The following is a 22,196-nucleotide window of genomic DNA, read 5'->3' on the forward strand; positions in this document are numbered from 1 at the left end:
CTCTATACACTCCTTCCTCCTTTTAATTTCCCTTCTTTGTTTTATAGTGGCATGCCATCTAAGCTTTCCTCCAAACATCTCTTTAATATTCCTCTAGGTGACACCTATCTATACCGTAGTTATCCACGCTTCTTTAACTTTGCATTTGTTTCCTACCCATTTCTGATTAGTCACTTAGCACTTTCTGTCAATCTCATTTCTTTTTTTTTTTTTGCTACATTTTTATATTTTATTCTTCCGTCAGTTAAATTTAATATCTCCTATGTTATAGGAGAATTTCTACTGGTCCTTGTGTTTTCAGCAATTGAACATCTGCTGCCTTTGTTATACCATCTCTCACAGTTACGCTTCCGTCTTCTGTTGCATTCCTTTCCCCTGTTTTAGTCAATCGTTATTTCATTTTCTCTCTGAGATTCTGAACAGCATCTGGTTCTTTCAATTTATCCAGGTTTCATTTACTTAGTTTCCTGCTTTTTTTCAAGGTTATATACTTTTATTCTGCAGTTGGCAAGCAAAAAATTATGGTGTCCACATCCGTCGCTGGAAATTTTTACAGTTTAAAATCGCTGTCTTACTATCATACCGGATGTCTGTTCTAAGAGTCGTCAGGCGCATTTTCTCTGACGTTCCGGCAGATATTTGCAATTTTGTTTTTTCAATGTGTTTCTATAGTCAGCCCAAATAAACAGTGCTCATCACGTCTTTCATGTGCCCCCAGAGTCGGTGGAAATCATTTATTTCTCGCTTCAAAGAAAGTGATTTTAAAGCGGAATCTCAAGTGCCCATTCGATTGAGCGGTCCTAAATTAGTTTAGTGCGATACTCATTTTATCGAGATATAGTAACATGGACAGTTAAGCACGAAGAATAACCAGTATTCCTGCAGCGAATGCGCCGTTCTGGCCTGCGGGGACTGCTACCCCCATAAAGTAGCGCTGGTCAGTCGCTGCTAGAGTACTGTCTGTTCTTCGTTTTTTACGATCCATGTTAGAACTGGACTTAAGTGGGCTGCTCTGTCAAATGGGCATCCAAGTTAAAGATCTTTTGATTTGTAACGGGAAAGAAACAGACACTTTCCATTGACAATGGGCGTCACTTGAAAGATAATATGTATAGTTTTTGGCCGGCCGAGGTGGCCGAGCGGTTCTAGGCGCTACAGTCTGGAACCGCGCGACCGCTACGGTCGCAGGTTCGAATCCTGCCTCGGGCATGGATGTGTGTGATGTCCTTAGGTTAGTTAGGTTTAAGTAGTTCTAAGTTCTAGGGGACTGATGACATCAGAAGTTACGTCCCATAGTGCTCAGAGCCATTTCAACCATTTGTAGTGTTTGTTTGGGCTGACTCCAACTACACACCGCAAAAACTAAATTCCAGATATATTCCGAGACACCAGAGAAAAATCGCCTGACGACTCTTAGGAGAGATACATACGCTGCATAATCAATCTAAAACCTTCCAGTGTGTTCAAGTCGTTTCATGATACAGTCCTTATTCATGATTCTTAAACCGAATGTTGGGGATAATTAAATTATGATCTGTGAAAAATTCTACCAGGAGGCTTCCTCTTTCATTTCTTTACCATCGTCCTTGTACTCCTGTTGTTTTTCGCTCTTTTCGTGTACATACTACCGAATTCAGTCACCAAAGACAATAAAATTTTTGTCTCCTTTAGTTAGCTGAATGATTTCCTTTATTTCATCATTCAGTCTTTCAACCTCTTTGTCACCTGCGGAGCGAGTTGGTATTTCAGCTTGTGCTTCTGTGGTGGCTATTAGCTTCGTGTCTATCGTGACAAGTATAAAAGCTGTGGAGTACGTGAACATTACTGCGGAATATCTGCAATCGTGCATGCTTGGTGTCTTCCCCAATGGCACTGGCATCTTACAGCAGCATAACTCTGTGTGTCACGAGGCCAGACTCGTACTATGGTGGTGTGAGGTGCTTGGTGGTGAACCCACGTTAATGTTTTAACCACCTTGTTCGCTTGGTCTGAACCTGATGTAACAGATCTGGGACGCTATCGGGCGCACGCTCTGCGATATAAAACAGGTCATAATACAGAGGTGTCCAAAAAATGTATCCACTGTTTAAAAGTTAATAACTTGCAAACTAATTGACGGAGTTGTCTCATTTTTGGTGAAAGTGTAGCTTAAAGTCCAACTTAAAGATATCACTGTAGATGTTCGAAATGGTCACCATTAACATCCACACACAAACGATGCCGCCGAACTACAGCACGAACTACTAACTGCAACGTGTCCAGTTGGATATTTGCAATTTGCACATGAATGCACGATGGACCTCGAAGTTCATCCAATGTGCGTGGCTTGTCTCGATAACCGACGTCCTTAAGTGTTCCCCACAGGTAAAAGTCCAGAGGAGTTAGGTCTGGGGAACGTGGTGGATTCTCCACAGCACCTCTAGGGCCTATCCATCTTCCTGGTAGATTTTCGTCGAGATACGCCCTAACATGATTTTGGTAGTTGGATGGGGCACCATATTGTTGAGAGTAAACTCTTCCGTCTCCATACAAGTCTCGGATGGCAGGTAAAATGGATATCTGAAGCATCTGAAGGTACACCTCACCGGTAACTGTGCCGTGAAAGAAGAATGGCCCAATCAAGCCCCGGTAAGACAACCCACACCACGCTTTTACTCCTGGCAAATTCACGGCTTTGTCTACATGGACGTTCGGATTTTCGGCGGCCCAGTAGATGCAATTGTGGCAATTTACTGTACCATTGAGTTTGAACTGTGCCTCATCAGATCACACAATCATCTCTGCAAACTCTTCATCGTTGCGCACCATGTTAGTAAACCACTCGCAGTACTTCATTCTACGATCTGAGTCGTCCTCGTTCATTGCGTGTAGCAATCGTGGGATGTAACACTTCGACTTTGCTGTATTCAAAATTCGCCGAACACTTGAGCGACTCACCCCAGTTTCACGGGCACAATGTCTCACAGACTTCTGTGGTGAGCGAGTGAATTGTTGTAACACACGACGGGAGTTAGCTGGACTTGTTACTGTTACAGGTCGTCCAGATCGTTGTTTGTGTACATCTTTAACACAGCCTTCGGCTTCAGATTTGTCTCGAATGCGACGAATCGTTAAACGTGTCGATGGCTCTCTTTGATACTCATTTCCCCATTGCCGTTGAACCTCATTAATGTTTTCGTACTTAAAATATTACTTCAAAACTGACTTCCTTTCATCGAATGTAAGCCTTGCGCCAGCCATGTTTGCTCGAATAACTAGGTGCAACTAAGAACAAAACACTGACTATCTGGCGACTGTCATCTGACAAAACAAAGCAACGCAATACAACGCTTGTGTGGCGATTGCCGGAACTACAAACCATTACACTACCAAAGATGAGACAACTCCGTCAATTAGTTTGCCAGTTATGGACTTTTAAACAGTGTATACATTTTTTTGGACCCCTCTGTATTTAGACTGATCACTGCATCATGTTGTATGATATTAATATTTCTCTCATAATCATGTCTTCAAGAAGAAATGTGCAGCATGCTGGTGTGTCGCGTGCAGCGAGTGCCTCACCTGACACGAGTCCTTGCCGCCCTCGTATGCGCCTGCGCACAGGTGTGTGTCCAGGATGGGCTGCGAGAAGAGCGGCTCGCAGCGCTGATGCGGCCACACGGGGATTCCCACCTGCCGCAGCACCGGGCTGCCGGGGCCGCCGAACTGGATGGAACCCCAGCCTGCGCAGAAAGTTAAAAGTTGTGCGCTGTAGGAACGTTTGCGAGGGGCGAGTCAGGGTCTAGGGAAACAGTCCTACCGCCCCGCGGCTGCCAGTGATGCAGATAAACGCTGCCCTATTACTTGACTTCATTGTCAGCCTTGCCGTGTTGTGTTTCGTTGTTCGCATTCAATCAACAAGGGATGTTGGCCCACTGGCGGACACACAGTTCATAGGAGTCCTATCAACATTTTACAATAAAACTATTTCATGGTGAAAATACACATTAATACTAAAATTCACCAAAATAAATAAAAAATAAGTATTTTTCAACATCATTAATTGTATTTTAATAAGTATTTAAAATGATATTGTAGTGCCCACAGAATTTTACGGAAGTCGGGAGACACTTGTTTTAAAAAAAAATGGTTCAAATGGCTCTGAGCACTATGGGACTTAACATCTGTGGTCATCAGTCCCCTACAACTTAGAACTACTTAAACCTAACTAACCTAAGGACATCACACACATCCATGCCCGAGGCAGGATTCGAACCTGCGACCGTAGCAGTCACGCGGTTCCAGACTGAAGCGCCAATAACCGCACGGCCACACCGGCCGGCAGACACTTGTGTTCCAGCCGTTTCGAAAACGCGTTATTTTAAAACAGGGCGTAAGAATGAGCATGGGATACTGCACCCATTTATTGTGTGTGCAGGCGAAACTAGAAGGCAGATAACTCGTCGGCGCTGGCAAGTGTTCAGCGCGACCTGCCAAGAATAAGCAAATACGGCCCGGAAGCTCCGTGGCCAGCTGCAAAGAGTAATGTAGCATTGTATAGTTAAAAAACAAATGGAGAGACTCGAAATAGTGACTGTTTATTAGACGTTGAACTGCTGTTGAGAGTACGTGGACTGAACGTGGATAGTCAGCCACGATAAAAGCTTATGTATTAATTGTGTTCAAAAATGTGTAATTAACTGATTCTGGGTGCACGGTAATGTGTGGGCTTACGTCATAAAGTTTAGTTGTTTTTTTGTACAAAGTGGAAATAAATAAGTTCTGGTGCATTGAATGATATTCCAAGAGAACCGTATTTTTTAAATAAGAAGAGAGACAGCGAGAGAGTGAAAATTTCCCCTTCCTAGCAGTGAAATCTTCGGAGAAGCGTCCGGGCAAGCAGAAGACATCGGCGCTGCAAGAAACTAGAAGCAGCATTCTTCAACAAGTCCACGAAAACGCTTAACATTACACCAGGCCACTGCAATATGTTTGTACTGTTTCCAACACAGAACTCAATGTGTGAAGCACAAAACACTGGGAGTGTGAACACAAAAAGAAAATTAAACAGAACAGTAATATCATTGTTGTTATAGAATTTTAAAATAACAGTTGAGTGCTCTCTGTGAAACGTTGTGCTCTTTGAAGACTGGTAGATTTGGCTGATCGTAAGGCAATTTCGGAATGTCGCTTCGTGGAACCCCCAAAAAATTTATTACCTAGAGTTTCCGGGATGTTCCAGATTCAAACGTTCCGCTAAATCATTAGCTAATTTTGAAAGTTCTATTTTGTTTACGGGCAAAAGTTTAAATGTTTAAGAAGTTTGATTAGCTCGTCTTTCAATTGATTAATGAAAAGATTAACCTAATGAGCTCTTACGCAGGGAAAAGTGCTCTGCTGCTTCTCTGATGCTAAGGTTTCCAGCTAGTATGTCATCGGTAGCTTTTTTCATTGTCTCCACACCTCATTTTGATTTCAGCTGCCATTCCGACACTATTCCTCTCAATATGCATGTAATATTAATTTTCTCCCCAGTATTGGGTTCAAACGTAGAGTCTAACACAGAGGCCAATAAAATAGGCTTAAAAAGACTTACTCTTATTCATATACTGGTAAGTATTTTTAACAAAAGAACGCTATTTATTCTTAATTCATGCACATTTTAATCAACATTTTAATTGTTTCGTGAGACTTATCAGAATGTGCTCCAAAATTCTTATAAGATTATCTGCTTAGGACTAGTAACAATGCATGTTCCTTTAACAACGGATTTCTTATCACTAATAGGTACAAAATGAAAGGGGCGTGAGACACAACACACAAGCGCGTTTGGTTAAAAGTTTAGGACAGTCAGCTTCTACTGTCTTGCACATCAGCCACACAACGTAGACCCAATTCGACTAACAATAATGCTCTTACAATCATAGGTTTTGCTCCAGACTGTACCACAGAGCACACTGGTCTGGTTGCTGCGTTCCTGTCACATGAATTCCTTGCAGGTGCAGACACTAGTGGCTATACTTTATTTATGAAAAAGAAAATCTGTGTTCTCGCGAAATAAAGTTCTGTTGCTGTTTGCCGACTAGTGCTATAGCAGTTTTTTTTCGAATGCCTCTTAATTTATCACTAATATCTTCCTATTCTCAACGACTCACGGACTTACTTGAAGTGTGATATGACCATTTTCCACCTCCCTGCAGCACCGTTTATCTTGACCACCCGAGATTTCTCATTTAAAAAAATAAAAATTTGCTTTCCACACAAAGTAGCCGTCTCTCCTGTGTAATTCATCTCTGATCAGTTTGGCTCTGTCGTACAAGCCTAGAAAGTCGAAGCCAAAGTGTCTGGTGCAGGTCTTCCATTCTGCCCCAACTCGGAGATCCACGGTCACTGCTGGGAACAATGTTACAGATTGTGCGTTTCGTCGAAATGCCACAAGCAAGACTGGTTGTTTTTACCTTCTTTGCCAACCGTTGGAAAGAACCTAGTATGATATCAGAACATAGACAGCAAACATCGTTTATTCGGATGTGGACAATAATAATAATTTGTTGCACCCAATGCCCTCAATTCCTGCTCTCCTCTTACACTGCTTCCCTTGTGCAACGTACCTAGTTCTCCCACTAACAAGCTACTAACAGTCAAGTAGACACGTGAGCTGCGGACCAGACTTTTCTGCAGAGAAAACAGCATCCATGGGAGTAGATATACTGTACTTGCAATACTCGGGAACCTCAAGTATGTTTTTCGGAATAGCTCCCTCAGTACACCTACTTTCAACACTTTAGAGTTGTTCGACTGACGTAAAAACAACATGTGCACGAACTTTAGACAGTTCGTTCCAAATTCGAAAATATCATTCGCAATGGTATTCCATAACAGTTAAAATCAAAGAACGTACATCCCAAGCTTGTAAATAAGGAGACTTACTTACATTCAATAGGAGCTAAAATAAAAAGTGTACAACAGCAGATAAAAATAAAAATGAAGCGAACTTCAGTTGTACAGGACGTCCGGATTTTGAATATGTTCGTCGAAAATTAATCAACCGTCAGATCTTTCAAGATTGTAAGGAAATTTGGTATCGCACGGCTTGCAGTGTTTCTCGAAACACATGTTTTCGACGTTAAGTAGAGTGAAATGGAACGTCATGCATGTACCTATTCATCTATTGTAATTGAAAAACTGATTGAGGCTGATAGTGCTAATGATTAGTTACATCAGAAACAGGTAGAAACAATAAATTTCATAGCAACCAGCTGTGGCATAATATAATTTTCGATTACAAAAATTTATTGCGACAATCACATAAATAAATATTCGATTTGAGAGAAAATAGTTTTACGAAGCGATGTACCACTACTGTGACCAATAGAATACACAAAGATAGGTCACAAGTATCGATTTAGTACGGAACTCGTAAACTATCAAAATTTCTCAAAAAGTTTCGAGTCTCGATTAATAAAAAAACAGAATACTCTTAAGACAGTGATCCTGCATCAGTGGTCATCAAACTGCAGCCCGCGTGCAGCATGCGGCCCAAATCAAGCGTTCGTTCTCAGCCGTATTTTATAGTACAGGTAGTGCGCTTCTAGCAACTAACAGTAGAATATAACAACGTCAACTAACGTTGAGAGCTTCTGAGCAGTATAAGATAGCGCAAATGTATATGTTCATAGATAGAGAGAGAGAGAGAGAGAGAGAAAGTATTCTCTGAGGTGAGCGTCAAACTTCATTCAGCTCACGGCCCAGTTCATCAACGTCAATTAAAATGGTTCAAATGGCTCTGAGCACTATGGGACTCAACTGCTGAGGTCATTAGTCCCCTAGAACTTAGAACTAGTTAAACCTAACTAACCTAAGGACAGCACAAACATCCATGCCCGTGGCAGGATTCGAACCTGCGACCGTAGCGGTCTTGCGGTTCCAGACTGCAGCGCCTTTAACCGCACGGCCACTTCGGCCGGCTAATTAAAATTAAGCACATCTTATACTATTAATGTCTCTGCAAGTATTTTTGTTTGTTGCTGAGCAAGCTCGTATAAGATAGCGCAGATGTAAATGTTCATAGATAGATAGAGAGAGAGAGAGAGAGAGAGAGTATTATTCTGAGTGGTCTACACTCTTTCGGCGGCATTTACTGCGCTGTCTTATACGATTTAATACAAAAGGTTATTACAATATTTGTTCCCCCATTGATATTCTTCTAAAATATTGGCACTAGTGCATGCAGTAGATTTTTCAGTGCACCACTAGTAGAACACTCCAGCTTCTCTGGATACTTTGCCGTTAGTTGACGCCCTTGCTCTCTTAGATTACATCATCCTATAAATTTTGATTCTAGTATCTTTATATATATATATATATATATATATATATATATATATATATAGAGAGAGAGAGAGAGAGAGAGAGAGAGAGAGATACGCATCTGCCTCACCAGTGACGTAGGCTGTCCTATTGACGAAGCCCTCGTCGATGGCCGGTAGACAGACGGGCATGACGTAGGAGTTGAAGGCAGCTCTGCGGCGCAGGCGCAGAACCGCGACGTCGTTCTCGTAGGTGGAGCGGTCGTAGCGCGGGTGCATCGTGGCCTCCACGACGCGGAGGTCGACGGCACGGGTCTCGTCGCGCCGGTCCAGGTCGTACTCTCCCAAGCGTACTGTGATGTCGGTCAGTTTATGCCTATGAAAACAGAAACGACCATTACTTTCTCTCTTTCTGACATTTTCAATTTGTTCAGACTTCAGTGAAGGATATGTTCGTTCTGGAATCTTTGGCCGTTGTTGGTTTAACGAGTTTTCTCGAGTTTCGCCAACAAGAGTGGCTAGTATTGTCAGCGATTCATCCTCCAGTGCTGGTGGCGAACTGGACTCTAGCCTGTGTCTGTAGATTAAATTCGGTGATTCAGCTGCCCATACCAATGAGTTTTATGAAACCTGCAACACCTTCAAAAACCACCCGCAAGATCTTCATATTCTCTCGCTCACAACGTGCAAACTATTGGTCCTACAGAATAAATAAACAGGATCTTTTCGTAGGAAATTTAATGTCGTTTGAGTTTGTACAGGCATACGTTTTCGCCCAATGCTACGGTTTTCGATGTAGTCAAGAAAAACGCATTTGAAGGTCACATTTGGATGTTTTTCTTGAATAATTAGAAAACTATGGCCTCTAGCGAAAATGTATTCCAGTACAAAATGTAGCTACCTTATATTTCCTACAGAAGGGTCCAATTCTTTTTTTTTCTGTAGGACTAAAATTTGCACTTATGTGGCGAGAGGACATGAAAATTTTGTGTGTGGTATTTGAAGGCATTGCAGGTTGCATACAACCCATCGGTAGCGGCAGCTGAATCACCATGTGTGTAACCATTGCGCCAACATCTGAGGGCTGGTCATTACCATTGTGGTTCTCCCCTTGCTAGCTGTAACGGTCTTTCGTTGCAGCCTGGCAATTCAGGATCCGTTTAACTTGAGACTTTTTTCCTTCTTGATGAAACTACTGTCATTTTTGTGAATTTCTATGGCATCCATGAACAAACAGGCGTGGAAGCACTTCTCTACATCGAGAATCTGCGTATCGCTGAATTTCAATATGTGGCTAGAGTCGCATTGCGCGTTTGAGCCACGGCCGACTCCTCCACTTCCAGAACACAATAGCGTTTACCTTGAGGTGACGGAAATCATGGGGTAGCAATAAGCACATATACAGCCGGCGATAGCATCGCGTGCATAAGGTACAGGTAATCAGTGCATTGCGAGGCTGTCATTTGCACTTACGTGATTCTTATGAAAAGTGTTTCCGACGTGGTTATGGTCGCACATTGGATTTAACAGACTTTGAAGGCGGAATGGTAGTTGGAGCTAGACGCATGGGACATCTCATTCCGTAAATCGTTAGAGAGTTCAGTATTCCGAGATCTCCAGTGTCAAGAGCGTGCCGAGAACCGAGATTACCAAATTCCAGGATTACCTCCCAACACGGACAACGCAGTGGCCAACGACCTTCATTTAACGACCGAGAGCAGCGGCGTTTGTGCGGAGTTGTCAACGCTGACAGACAATCGACACTGCGTGAAATAACCACAGAAGTCAACGTTGGGCGTACGACGAACGTATCCGTTGGAACAGTGCGGCAAAATTTGACGTTAATGGGCTATGGCAGCAGACAACCAACTTCAGAGCCTTTGCTATCACGACATCACCCGTAGCGCCTCTCGTGGGCTCATGACCGTATCGGTTAGACCCTAGACGAGTGGAAAAATGTGGCCTGGTCAGATGAGTCACTATTTCAGGTGGTAAGAGCCGATGGTAAGGTTCGAGTGTGGCGCAGATCCCACGAAGCCATGAACCAAAGTTGTCAACAAAGCACAGTGAAAGCTGGTGGTTGCTCCGTAATGGCGTGGGTTGTGTTTGCAACGAATGGACTGGGTCCTCTGGCCCAACTGAACTGATCATTGACCTAAAAGTATTATTTTCGGCTACTTGGAGACCATTTGCAGCCATTCATGGATTTCATGTTCCCAAACATGTCACCAGGCCAATAATTTTTAGCAACTGGTTTGAAGAACATTCTGAACAGTTCGAGCGAACGGTTTGGCCACCCAGTTCGCCCGAAATTAATCCCATTGAACTCTTATGGGACGCAAAATCTGCACCGGCAACACCTTCGCTATTATGGACGGGTATAGAGGGAGCATGGCTCAGTATTTCTGCAGCGTACTTCCAACGACTTGTTGAGCCCATGCCACATCTAGATGCTACACTATGCCAAGCAAAAGAAGGTCCTGCAGGATATTAGGAGGTATTCCATGACTTTTGTCATTCCAGTGTGCGTTCGATGATTCTGGTATTGGTGGATAATTTGGTCATTACAACACATACTTTTCCACATGTTCACGTTATGCGGTATATACCAGACACTGCGAGTGGATTTCATTGTTTTTTTCCAATCTGTGATACTCTCTGATCTTCTTTGTTGATTTATAAATGGTCTCTTCACCGTGTACGCGCAATAAAGCCACATGTATGGCAGAAAGTTCGAAACGGATATTTCTTCTTCCAATGAAACTGTCAAAAAAATTTCACTGCAATGACATTTCTTTTTAAATCTCCGAGGTATTACAATAAATTGTGATGCAAAATTTAATTTTTATCTACTGTTGTCACAGACTTTTCATTTTCGCTCCCAGTGATTCTTGGTGAGAATCTATGTTCTTTGATTGGAGTGGAACATCATTGTGAATGATATTTTCTGATTCTGAACGAGTTGTCTGAAATTCGTGTACAGCTGAAATTATTTTAAAATCAGTCGAACAACTCGAAACTGTTGAAAGTAGGTGTGTAGGTCGAACTATACCGAAAAATGTACTTGAGATACCCAAGTATCGCCAAGTATCTAGCATGCGTCAGTAAGTATTAATCATACGTCTTTCCTGGCTCGGGTGGTGATTGAAAGTTTGTGTAGGCAACGTCCCTGTGTGTTGGTTTTCAGTTCACGGCTGGGCGGGGTAGCCGTGCGGTCAAGGGGGCTTGTCACGGTTTGCGCTGCTCGCCCCGTCGGGGGTTCGAGTCCTCCCTCGGGAATGGTTTTGTGTGTGTTGTCCCTTGCATAAGTTAGTTTATGTTAGATTAAGTAGTGCGTAACCCTAGGGACCGATGACCTCAGCAGTTCGGTCCCATAGTCCTTACCACAAATTTTTTTCAGTTCACGCTGTCGGGAGAATACCGTATGACGTGTACATGCACTGAAGTCTCTGTTGAAGTGATCGACCGATCTATCAGCACCAGAATCATCGAACATAAACAGTATTGTAGGTTAGGCTGTGGTTGGCGCACGTGGTATGTGAGGCCGACCACAAGATAAGATCTGCCGATACGCGGGTGCTCACTGTGGAGAAGAGATGCCAAGTCTGTTTCTTCAGAGAGCCATAGAAATACCCAAACGTGACCATAGTTTCAACAAGAACGAAGATATCCTCAAGCTAAGCGCATCCTAGATTCCTATGCTGCAGAGAACTGAGTGACAATGGAGGAAAAAATAGACAGATGCATTATCCAATTGATAGCCACTGTTCCGCGTGGTGGTATCCACATTAATTTGAAATTTCCAGAGGATACAGTCTGTTTTGAACAATACGCTGCAAACATGGATGAGTTATTGTTCTGCCAGTATACTAATTTGTATAAATCTACATACCCCAGTACTAATGTATTTGGTTCGTTTCACTGGACAACATATCTGAAAATGGCCGAAAAAGGTACCCTACGGATATTTTAATTTGCAGTAACTGACTGACGGTTATGTGAACAATTTATTTGCACCCTGTATCAGTTAGTTCAGAGCACCACTGTCACACTTCATAATATTAGCAATGCGTCGAAGCACTGTTCTTATAATGCCATTTTTTGCTCGTTTCCCTTTGCAGTGGACACACCTGACAGTAAGTCGAGGCCGCAGTAGGTTGTAATGGCCTGAAACACACATTATTGTGGGATCGACGACAAACGGCCTTTTTCGGAGCTGATCATTTCAGTATTACTGTGCTGACTTGAAACACGTAAGATTGCTATAGAAGAAGACAACTCCCAAAGTCCATTATCCACTATTTATATAATATTGGAATGTTATATACACGCATCAAAAAAAGTTTTGCAACACACCGGTTCCCAGAACTGCTGAAGATAGACGTTGGCTGTGGATATTGTATCATAGACACAGTCCCTTTGACTGTTCAGAGATGTCACTAAACCCGTCCAAAGATGTAAACAACCACGCATGAGCAGCGCCTATTAGACGGAGGGGCTCCGACACCCGATCAGTTCGTCATTCCACCAGGAAGGAGGCACACGGCTTGTGTTGTCTGTAGTTCAACAAGGCCTAGACGGTCAATACCGCGGGCCGATCGCGTCCGCATTGTTACTTTGTGCCAGGAAAGGTTCTCAACAAGGGAAGTGTCCAGGCGTCTCGGAGTGAACCAAAGCGATGTTGTGTATCCTTGATGACTGCACGACACAAAGCTTTACGCCTCGCCTGGGCCTGGCAACACCGACATTGGACTGTTGATGTCTGGAAACATGTTGCCTGGTCGGACAAGTCTCGTTTAAATTGTATCGAGCGGATGGAGACAACCTCATGAATCCATGGGCCCTGCATGTCAGCAGGGGAATGTAAAGCTGCTGGAGGCTCTGTAATGATGTGGGGCATGTGTAGTTGGAGTGATATGGGACCCCTGGTACGTCTAGATACAACTCTGATGGGTGGCACGTACGTAAACATCTTCTCTGATCATCTGCATCTATTCATGTCCATTCTGCATTCTGACGGACTTGGGCAGTTCCAGCAGGACAATGCGACACCCCACACGTACAGAATTGGTAGAGAGTGGCTACAGAAGTGCTGTTTGCAAGAGATCTCCACCCCTCGTACTCTTATGGATTTGTGGACTGCCCTGCAGGATTCATGGTGTCAGTTTCCCCCAGCACTATTTTAGAGATTAGTCAAGTCCATGCAACATCGTGCTGCCTGATGACTTCTGCGTTCTCTCGGGGGGTGGGGGGTGGGGGTGGGGTGGGGGGTGCTACACGATGTTAGGCAGGTGTACGAGTTTCTTTGGCTTTTCAGTTTAGATACCATTCAGTTTTTTCTAAAACATGTGACGTCTTGCCTCTGCGAGGGATTAAACGGCAACAAAAGTTTAATTAATTCAGTAGCGAGTTAGGATGTGAATAGGGACTTCATAGAAACTTCAACCCCTCCCTCCCCCTCTTTTATAGATGCCCTCTGCATCTAGTACGCAGCGATATATTTCTGCAAGAAATTCATTCGACCATGGGAAAATAGCACAGAACATTTTAATAAGTGTGACTTTCCTGGTCATGAAAATTTACGTTTCATTGGACTGTTCTTTTCCTACTTATTGCTGTGAAAAAAAAATGGCTCTGAGCACTATGGGACTTAACATCTGTGGTCATCAGTCCCCTAGAACTTAGAACTACTTAAACACACACATCACACACATCCATGCCCGAGGCAGGATTCGAACCTGCGACCGTAGCGGTCACGCGGTTCCAGACTGAAGCGCCTAGAACCGCCCGGCCACACCGGCCGGCTATTGCTGTGAACGTCAGTTACTGAATGGGTTAGAATTTATTGTGTCTACTACTTACGATAGAAAGAAAGATATAATGAAAGAGATACAAGAGAATTAAAGAAATGTACTGAATCTGTTGGTGTGGTAGAATAATTTCTACCAAGTAAGATGGATCCGACGTTGTGAGTGCTAGTAGTCTGTGTTTTGCTGTTGGATGTATGTGCAAATGTAGTTTCGCGCAAATGTAATTTGCGATTTGATAGACGAGAAGCTGCCATTCGACTGAGACCTTACTATACAGTTCTGTTTCTAACATGAAATTCGTAATATTCTTCACACTTTAAGCCTCAGTTGTTAGCAGTAATGAGGAAGAAATTGGTGTTCAGCTGTTCATATCAATACAAATTCTTAGTAAATGCTTAGTAGACGTTATGGACACCGTAATAAAGTGCAAGTGCGGCCTTGGCGTCCAGCTGACCAGCAGTAGCTTTCCAAAAACGTTCAAATGTGTGTGAAATCTTATGGGACTTAACTGCTAACTCCTAAGCTTGCACACTGCTTAACCTAAATTATCCTAAGGACAAACACAAACACCCATGACCAAGGGAGGACTCGAACCTCCGCCGGGACCAGCCGCACAGTACTTGACTGCAGCGCCTTAGACCGCTCGGCAGTAGCTTTCCCCCGGACTACCGAGCATTAAGCTGTACAGATATGCACCAGCCGCTAAGGTGTCTCACGTGGTTATGAGAGCAAAGAAATTTGGATAGTCCGATTTCATGGATGGTGAAGTTAATTACCTGCCATCGGAGGACACATCAGGTTTGCAGGATGCTGTAACAGCCAGGTGAGGAATTGATAATAGACTTCGAGTATTGTGACAAGGAGTTTTCATATAATGTTTTGGAATAGGGAACATTTGCCGTTATGAGTATGCATCACTCGCTGTCCTTTTCCTTTTGCGGTTCTCTAGAAAATTAAAATACAGGAAGCTGGCCAAGACAATGAGGAAGAAAGGAGCAAAGGAGTAGTTGCTCCACGGCATTTCTCTGCATTTAGGGAGAACTTTTGAAAATGAAATTAATTTACAAGTATATAAAAACATCTAAAGTAATAAAATATTCCGTGTTATTATGCCGTGATTCGATGGACTTGACACTGAAACCAAAAGTTTCGTTCCCATCTGCAGAGGATATTTTCAAGGGGGATCGTAGTTTCTTTGAGTGTCCGATTCACACCCTGGCTCGCTACTGACTCCAGCAAAATTCCGCTTACTAGTGCTCCCGCGCAGTGGTGTGACGTCACATGCTTTGAATACCCGGACGCAACTGGCCGTTGTGCTTGCCGTCGTGAGCTGTTGCTGTCACCCAATGGTGAAAGACTGGAACACATCTTATTCAGCCACGGGATCCAGATGTCATTCAATTTCACGCCCTCCTCCTTCCCACTGAAATTCCCGGGGTGTTTTGTAATCTCTATGGCCTCTCTGTACAGCTTTTCATGGTACCCGCTTGCGACTGCCAGTACTTGAGACTTATCAAAATCAATCGGGTGGTCTCTTTCTTTCAAAGCGTGTTCCGCAACAGCTGCTCTGTCAATCTCTCCCCTTCTTCAGTTGCCCTTGTGCTCTTCTAGTCATTTTTTTGTCACTTCTTTTTCTTCTGGTTTTTGATTTTTGTTGGGTTTTAATGTGAAATCATCCGACACGCCGTAATAGCCCGGAATATTTTATTAATTGTGGCATTTCCCACCGTGAAAGTTTACATTTTAGAAAAATGTCTAGTTCTTAAATGTTCAAATACCTGCCCGAGAATCCTAATTTTTAATATCCTTCGGGAATGTACCACAGTCATTCAAAATTTCTAAAAATGACAATGTGATCGCTTGTAATTATTTTTTAGTTTCCAATATTCGCCAAATTTCGGTTTCAGTACACTTGTCACGCTGTAGCTGCAAGGAACGGACTGTAAATTTTTCACATTGACAAAAAACGGCAAAATTAAAGGCCGTGACTGCTTTTTAGTACAATGAATAAGTAATCGGTTTTTGACAGTACATTTTTCACAACATTGACAAAAAACGGCAAAATTAAAGGCCGTGACTCTTTTTTAGTACAATAAATAAGTAAAAACTTTTTTGACGTGCGTGTGGACAGGATATCAACCTGACGTAAGTCATGCTTTCTTACCATACGCCTGTGACTCGGTCGTTTGGTAACTTGTCCTCACACACGTCGAGTACGTTTTCACCTGGTCATTGTACTAATAAACCGTCATTGCTTGCAATTCTGTCATTTTGTCTACACCTGCATCCATACTCCGCAAACCACCTCAAGCTGCGTCGCGGCGTGTTCTTTGAGCAACACTGTCACTTTCTCCTTCTCCTGTTCCAGTCGCGAATGGTTCGCGGGTAGAATGATTACTGGTAAGCCTCTTTGTAGGCTCGAGTCTCTCTCATTTTACCTTCATGGTCTTTTCGCAAGATATACGTACGGGAAGCGGTACATTGGTTGAATTTTCCAGGAAATACAATCCCCTAACTTTAAGAATAAATCACACGGTGATTCAGCATGTCTCCCTTGCAGCGTCGGCCATTGGCGTTGGATGACCACATAACGTGTCGCTTTCGTGCTTACTACACTACTGGCCATTAAAATTGCTACACCAAGAAGAAACGCAGATGATAAACGGGTATTCGTTGGACAAATATATTATACTAGAACTGACATGTGATTATATTTTCACGCAATTTGGGTGCATAGATCCTGAGAAATCAGTACCCAGAACAACCACCTCTGGCCCTAATAACGGCCTTGATACGCCTGGGCATTGAGTCAAACAGAGCTTAGATGGCGTGTACAGGTACAGCTGCCCGTGCAGCTTCAACAAGATACCACACTTCATCAAGAGTAGTCACTGGCGTATTGTGACGAGCCAGTTGCTCGATCACCATTGACCAGACGTTTTCAGTTGGTGAGAGATCTGGAGAATGTGCTGGCCAGGGCAGCACTCGAACATTTTCTGTATCCAGAAAGGCCCGTACAGGACCTGCAACATGCGGTCGTGCATTATCCTGCTGAAATGTAGGGTTTCGCAGGGATCGAATGAAGGGTATTGCCACGGGTCGTAACACATCTGAAATGTAACGTCCACTGTTCAAAGTGCAGTCAATGTGAACAAGAGGCGACCGAGACGTGTAACCAATGTCACCCCTTACCGTCACGCCGGGTGATACGCCAGTATGGCGATGACGAATATACTCTTCCAATGTGCGTTCACCGCGATATCGCCAAAAACGGATGCGACCATCATGATGCTGTAAACAGAACCTGGATTCATCCGAAAAAATGACGTTTTTCCATTCCTGCACCCAGGTTCGTCGTTGAGTACATCATCGCAGGCACTCCTGTCTGTGACGCAGCGTCAAGGGTAACCACAGCCATGGTCTCTGAGTTGATAGTCCATGCTGCTGCAAACATCGTCGAACTGTTCGTGCAGATGGTTCCTGTCTTGCAAATGTCCCCATCTGTTGACTAAGGGATCGAGACGTGGCTGCACGATACGTTACAGCCATGCAGATAAGATGCCTGTCATCTCGACTGCTAGTGATACGAGGCCGTTGGGATCCAGCACGGCGTTCCGTATTACCTTCCTGAATCCACCGGTTCCGTTTTCTGCTAACGGTCATTGGATCTCGACCAACGCGAGCAGCAATGTCGCGATGCGATAAACCGCAATCGCTACAATCCGACTTTCATCAAAGTCGGATACGTGATGGTACCCATTTCTCCTCCTTACACGAGGCATCACAACAACGTTTCACCAGGCAACGCCGGTCAACTGCTGTTTGTGTATGAGAAATCGGTTGGAAACGTTCCTCATGTCAGCACGTTGTAGGTGTCGCCACCGGCGCCAACCTTGTGTGAATGCTCTGAAAAGCTAATCATCTGCATATCACAGCATCTTCTTCCTGTTGGTTAAATTTCGCGTCTGTAGCACGTCATTTTCGTGGTGTAGCAATTTTAATGGCCACTAGTGTAAATGAAGCTCTAACGAAACGAGCTGCTCTTATTTGGATATTCTGTACTTCGTCTATCAAACCCGCTGTGTGATTGGACTGACGAGCTTCTAGCAAACAAAACATAGTACGTCATTCATAATGGAGAGAAATCTTTAGAAGTAAAAGTAATATAGGACCATTACTTTCCACAGTATATATAAATGTCCAAGGCGATAACACAGAAAATGCAGTGAGTATTCAAGGGTGATGTTGTTGTACACAGAGAAGTCACGTCAGTATAAAACTGTAGCGAAATCGTAGAAGACCTGCAGACCTGCAGACGTGGTGCGGACCACAGACTGACGAGCAATATTCAAGTATAGGTCGAACGAGTGTTTTGTAAGCTACTTCCACTATGGGTGGACTACATTTCCTGATGATTCTGCCAATGAATCTTTGTCTGCATCTGTCTTACCTGCGATTAGATCTATATGTTTGCTTCACTTTAAATAGCTCCATACACATACATCTACCCATTTTATGAACGTAACTGCTTCCAGCATTCGTTCTTCAATCATGTAACCATACAATAACGGGTATGTCTGCCTATTTATATGGGATACATTACCCCAGTTTTTATTAAGGATCTTTTGCCAATCTCAGTACCAAGCGCCGGCGGTCTGCAGGTCTTCTTGTATTTCGCTACAGTTTTATACTGACGTGACTTCTGTGTGTACAACAACATCACCCTTGAATACTCACTGAATTTTCTGTGTTATCGCCTTGGACATTTATATATACTGTGGAAAGTGATGGTCCTATTTTTGTTTGCTAGAAGCTCTTCAGTCCAGGTACACAGCGGGTTTGATATTCTGTACTCTCGTATTTCGTTTATTAGACAGCAGTGGGGAACTGTATCGAACGCCTTCCGGAAGTCAAGGAACACGGCATCTACCTGGTCGTCGGCGTCTACTGTTTTCTGGGCCTCGTGGAGGAACAGAGCAAGCTGGGTTTCACATGATGATTCCTACACAGGTGATTTTCAGTCTTCAGAAATGTCATAATAAGCGAACATATAAAGTGTTCAAGAATTCTACAATTCGATATAAGAGATATAGGCCGATAGTTTTGACAACTTTGTATGTAACTGTCTCCTGTTCCTTGCAGCTACCACTTGACAGTGGCGGAATAGACGAAAATGGCAAGTGAAAAATAAACAGTAATTATAGTCAATGGCGAAAATGTTGTCATGTTAGAGACTTAATTATTGTTTTTCGTGCTGTTCCCGACTTGTTTCTGTAGGCCGGCGGGTGTGGCCGTGCGGTCTAGGCGCTTCAGTCTGGAACCGCGTGACCGCTCCGGTCGCAGGTTCGAATCCTGCCTCGGGCATGGATGTGTGTGATGTCCTTAGGTTAGTTAGGTTTAATTAGTTCTAAGTTCTAGGCGACTGATGATCTCGGAAGTTGAGTCGCATAGTGCTCAGAGCCATTTGAATCATTTTGAACTTGTTTCTAGTGAATAGTGATTATTATCTGTAACAGAGTGAATCGGTATTAACTGATGACCACACACATTCTAGATTAGCAATTGGGGAAAATATACACTTAAATCTTTTCGAGGGACCTCTGATATCTCTCATTTTCTTACGAGACTCATTTCTCATTATGTAGGTAGGAGCTAATAAAATATTTTCGCATTCGGTGGAGAAATTTGGGGATTGAATTTTCGTGGTAAGATCTAGCTGCAATGAGAAACACCTTTGTTTTATGAATGCTATTCCAAGTCGCTTATAATATGCATGACATTTCGCGATAATACAGCAGCCCTTCTTTGAACTTCCTCGATATCCTCCGCCAGGCCTGCCTGTAAAGATCCTATACAGCACAGTAAAAGAAGAGGACGGACAAACGTAGTAGATTTGTTGCAGCTTCCAAGTGTTCTGTCAAAACTCGACCTTTGCTTCATCTTCCATCCAATATTTTCATTTTCTGTGTAATGGTTCCAGTTTATATTGTTTCTAACCGCTTGTATTTATTAAAGTCTACAACCTTACATTTGTGTTAAGAGGCGTGTTTTTTAAGTAAGGTCCATTTGAACATAAGTACACAATGAAAGGTTATTTCAAAAAAGCAAATTTATTTTCAGAAAGTACATACTTCACTCTATTTTTCGACATAGTTGCCAAGTTTGTTCAAACATGTATCATACCTCACAACCAATTTTAAAACACCCTCTTCATAAAAACTTGCCGCCTGCTCCGATAACGAAGAGATCACTGCCGTTTTCTCTTTGGCCTTCACCTTTACAGGCGAGTGTGTGTGTCTCCATTCCATGCTCTGTTGCCTTGATTCGGGCGTGATACGCGAAACCCATGTTTCGTCTCCAGTTACGATCTGACTCAAGAAGCCGTCACCTTCTTCGTGATAATGAGTCAAGAGCTTAATTTCACACTCAGATCTTTGTTTTTTTGTGGTCCTCTGTTAGGAGTTTCGGGACCCAACGGAAGCACAGTTTACTAAACTTAAGGTGTTCAGAAACAATGCTGTAAAGCACTGATGTCGACAGGTCAGGAAATTCGTTTGAGTTGTGAAGCGCCTGTTTTCACGAATCCTTGCTTCAACTGAAGACACCAAATCGTCTGTTATCAAAGAAGGGCGACCGGAGCGGTCCTCATCATGGACGTTGTCACGGCCATCTTTGAATTCTCGTACCCACTTACGCACTTTGCTTTCACTCGTAACAGTATCACCGTACACTTCGCAAATCTGTCGATGAATTTCTGCAACAGACAGGTTCCGTGCTGACAAAAACCGTATCACTGAGCAAACCTCACACGTGGCGGGCGAGTTGATAGTCTTAAACATTCTGAAAGCACAGAACAGAACCGTACAGGTTAGCTACAGAGTTGAAATTGAGCACACTTGTTCCAGAGGCACTCCGATACACGACGCACGCGCTCGTTGCGGTATGCGCGCGAAATACTAGTGTTTGCGACAAAACGGACCTTACTTAAAAAACACGCCTTGTATTTATTTATTTTTGTTTTCGCCGCTCTTCAGGCAAACGATCTTAAAATGTCTAAAACGTATTGAAATTTTTACACGTCATTAAAAAATGAATATTTTCACAAAATAAAGATGGAGAGCTGCCTTGGTTAATAGGTAAATAGGTGTACATGTGTTTATGGATGGGGTCCGCCTTTAGCAAAACACAGTTTTGTTTTATATCCCAAACATGTTTCACTGCAGATGCAGTGTCATCAGTGAGCTTTTATTTTATGGCTGTAAAACATAAAGAATGATTTTTACTGTTTGTACACGTGTAGATATTAGTTCTTAAAATACTAATTACAATTTTTTTAAGAAAAAATGGCTCAAATGGCTCTTAGCACTGTGTGACTTAACTGCTGTGGTCATCAGTCCCCTACAACTTAGAACTACTTAAACCTAACTAACCTAAGGACATCATACACATCCATGACCGAGGCAGAATTCGAATCTGCGACCATAGCGGTCGAGCGGTTCCAGACTGTAGCGCCTAGAACCACTCGGCCACACCGGCCGGCTTTTTGAAGAACACATACCTTTTTAGCACGTGGTTTTTCTGAGGTATTATGTTTTTATATAACATTCTTTGTGTTTTACAACCATAAAATAAAAGCCCACTGATGATGCTGCAACTGCAGCGAAACATGTTTGGGACATAAAACAAAATAATGTTTTGCTAAAGGCGGACCCCATCCAAAATCATATGTACTGTTAAAGCAAACACGGACAAAAGAGCTTCAGCCTCAATTTGATAAATATGTTTACGCAGATGAATGAGGTGTTGAATTTTTGTAGACTCCCAGGAGTAAGGATATCGTGGGATCTTAGGTGGTGTGTAGGTTTTATGGAGGTGGATGTTTGTTTGAGGAACTTCGGAGGGTGTCGAGGGATGAGGTACTGAAGCAAGCCTGGATGACGGTGGAATGGAGTGACGAGGACGGAAGCCCTTGTGTTATTTATCAGGTAACCGAAATGTAAATGGAGTTTTTCAGTACTCACGTGGAGGACTTCACACTTTTTATTGTTTAGGGTCAATTGCCACTTTTCGCGCTCTGCAGGTATCTTGTCTAAATCAT

At 43.1% G+C, this 22,196-nt stretch overlaps 1 protein-coding gene across 1 annotated transcript in view; it reads right to left on the reverse strand.

The window, feature by feature from the left end:
* LOC126258948 (proclotting enzyme-like) overlaps positions 1-22,196 on the reverse strand; it is an 81,529-nt gene that overhangs the window by 19,425 nt on the left and 39,908 nt on the right. Inside the window, exons 6-7 of the mRNA XM_049955682.1 lie at positions 8,420-8,664; positions 3,562-3,722 (exon numbers count right to left, since the gene is read on the reverse strand). Coding sequence (XP_049811639.1) covers positions 3,562-3,722; positions 8,420-8,664 — 406 coding nt within the window. The remainder of the gene's footprint in view (positions 1-3,561; positions 3,723-8,419; positions 8,665-22,196) is intronic.

Source organism: Schistocerca nitens, chromosome 1 (assembly GCF_023898315.1).
Source record: "Schistocerca nitens isolate TAMUIC-IGC-003100 chromosome 1, iqSchNite1.1, whole genome shotgun sequence".
Classification (NCBI taxonomy): Eukaryota; Metazoa; Arthropoda; class Insecta; order Orthoptera; family Acrididae; genus Schistocerca; species Schistocerca nitens.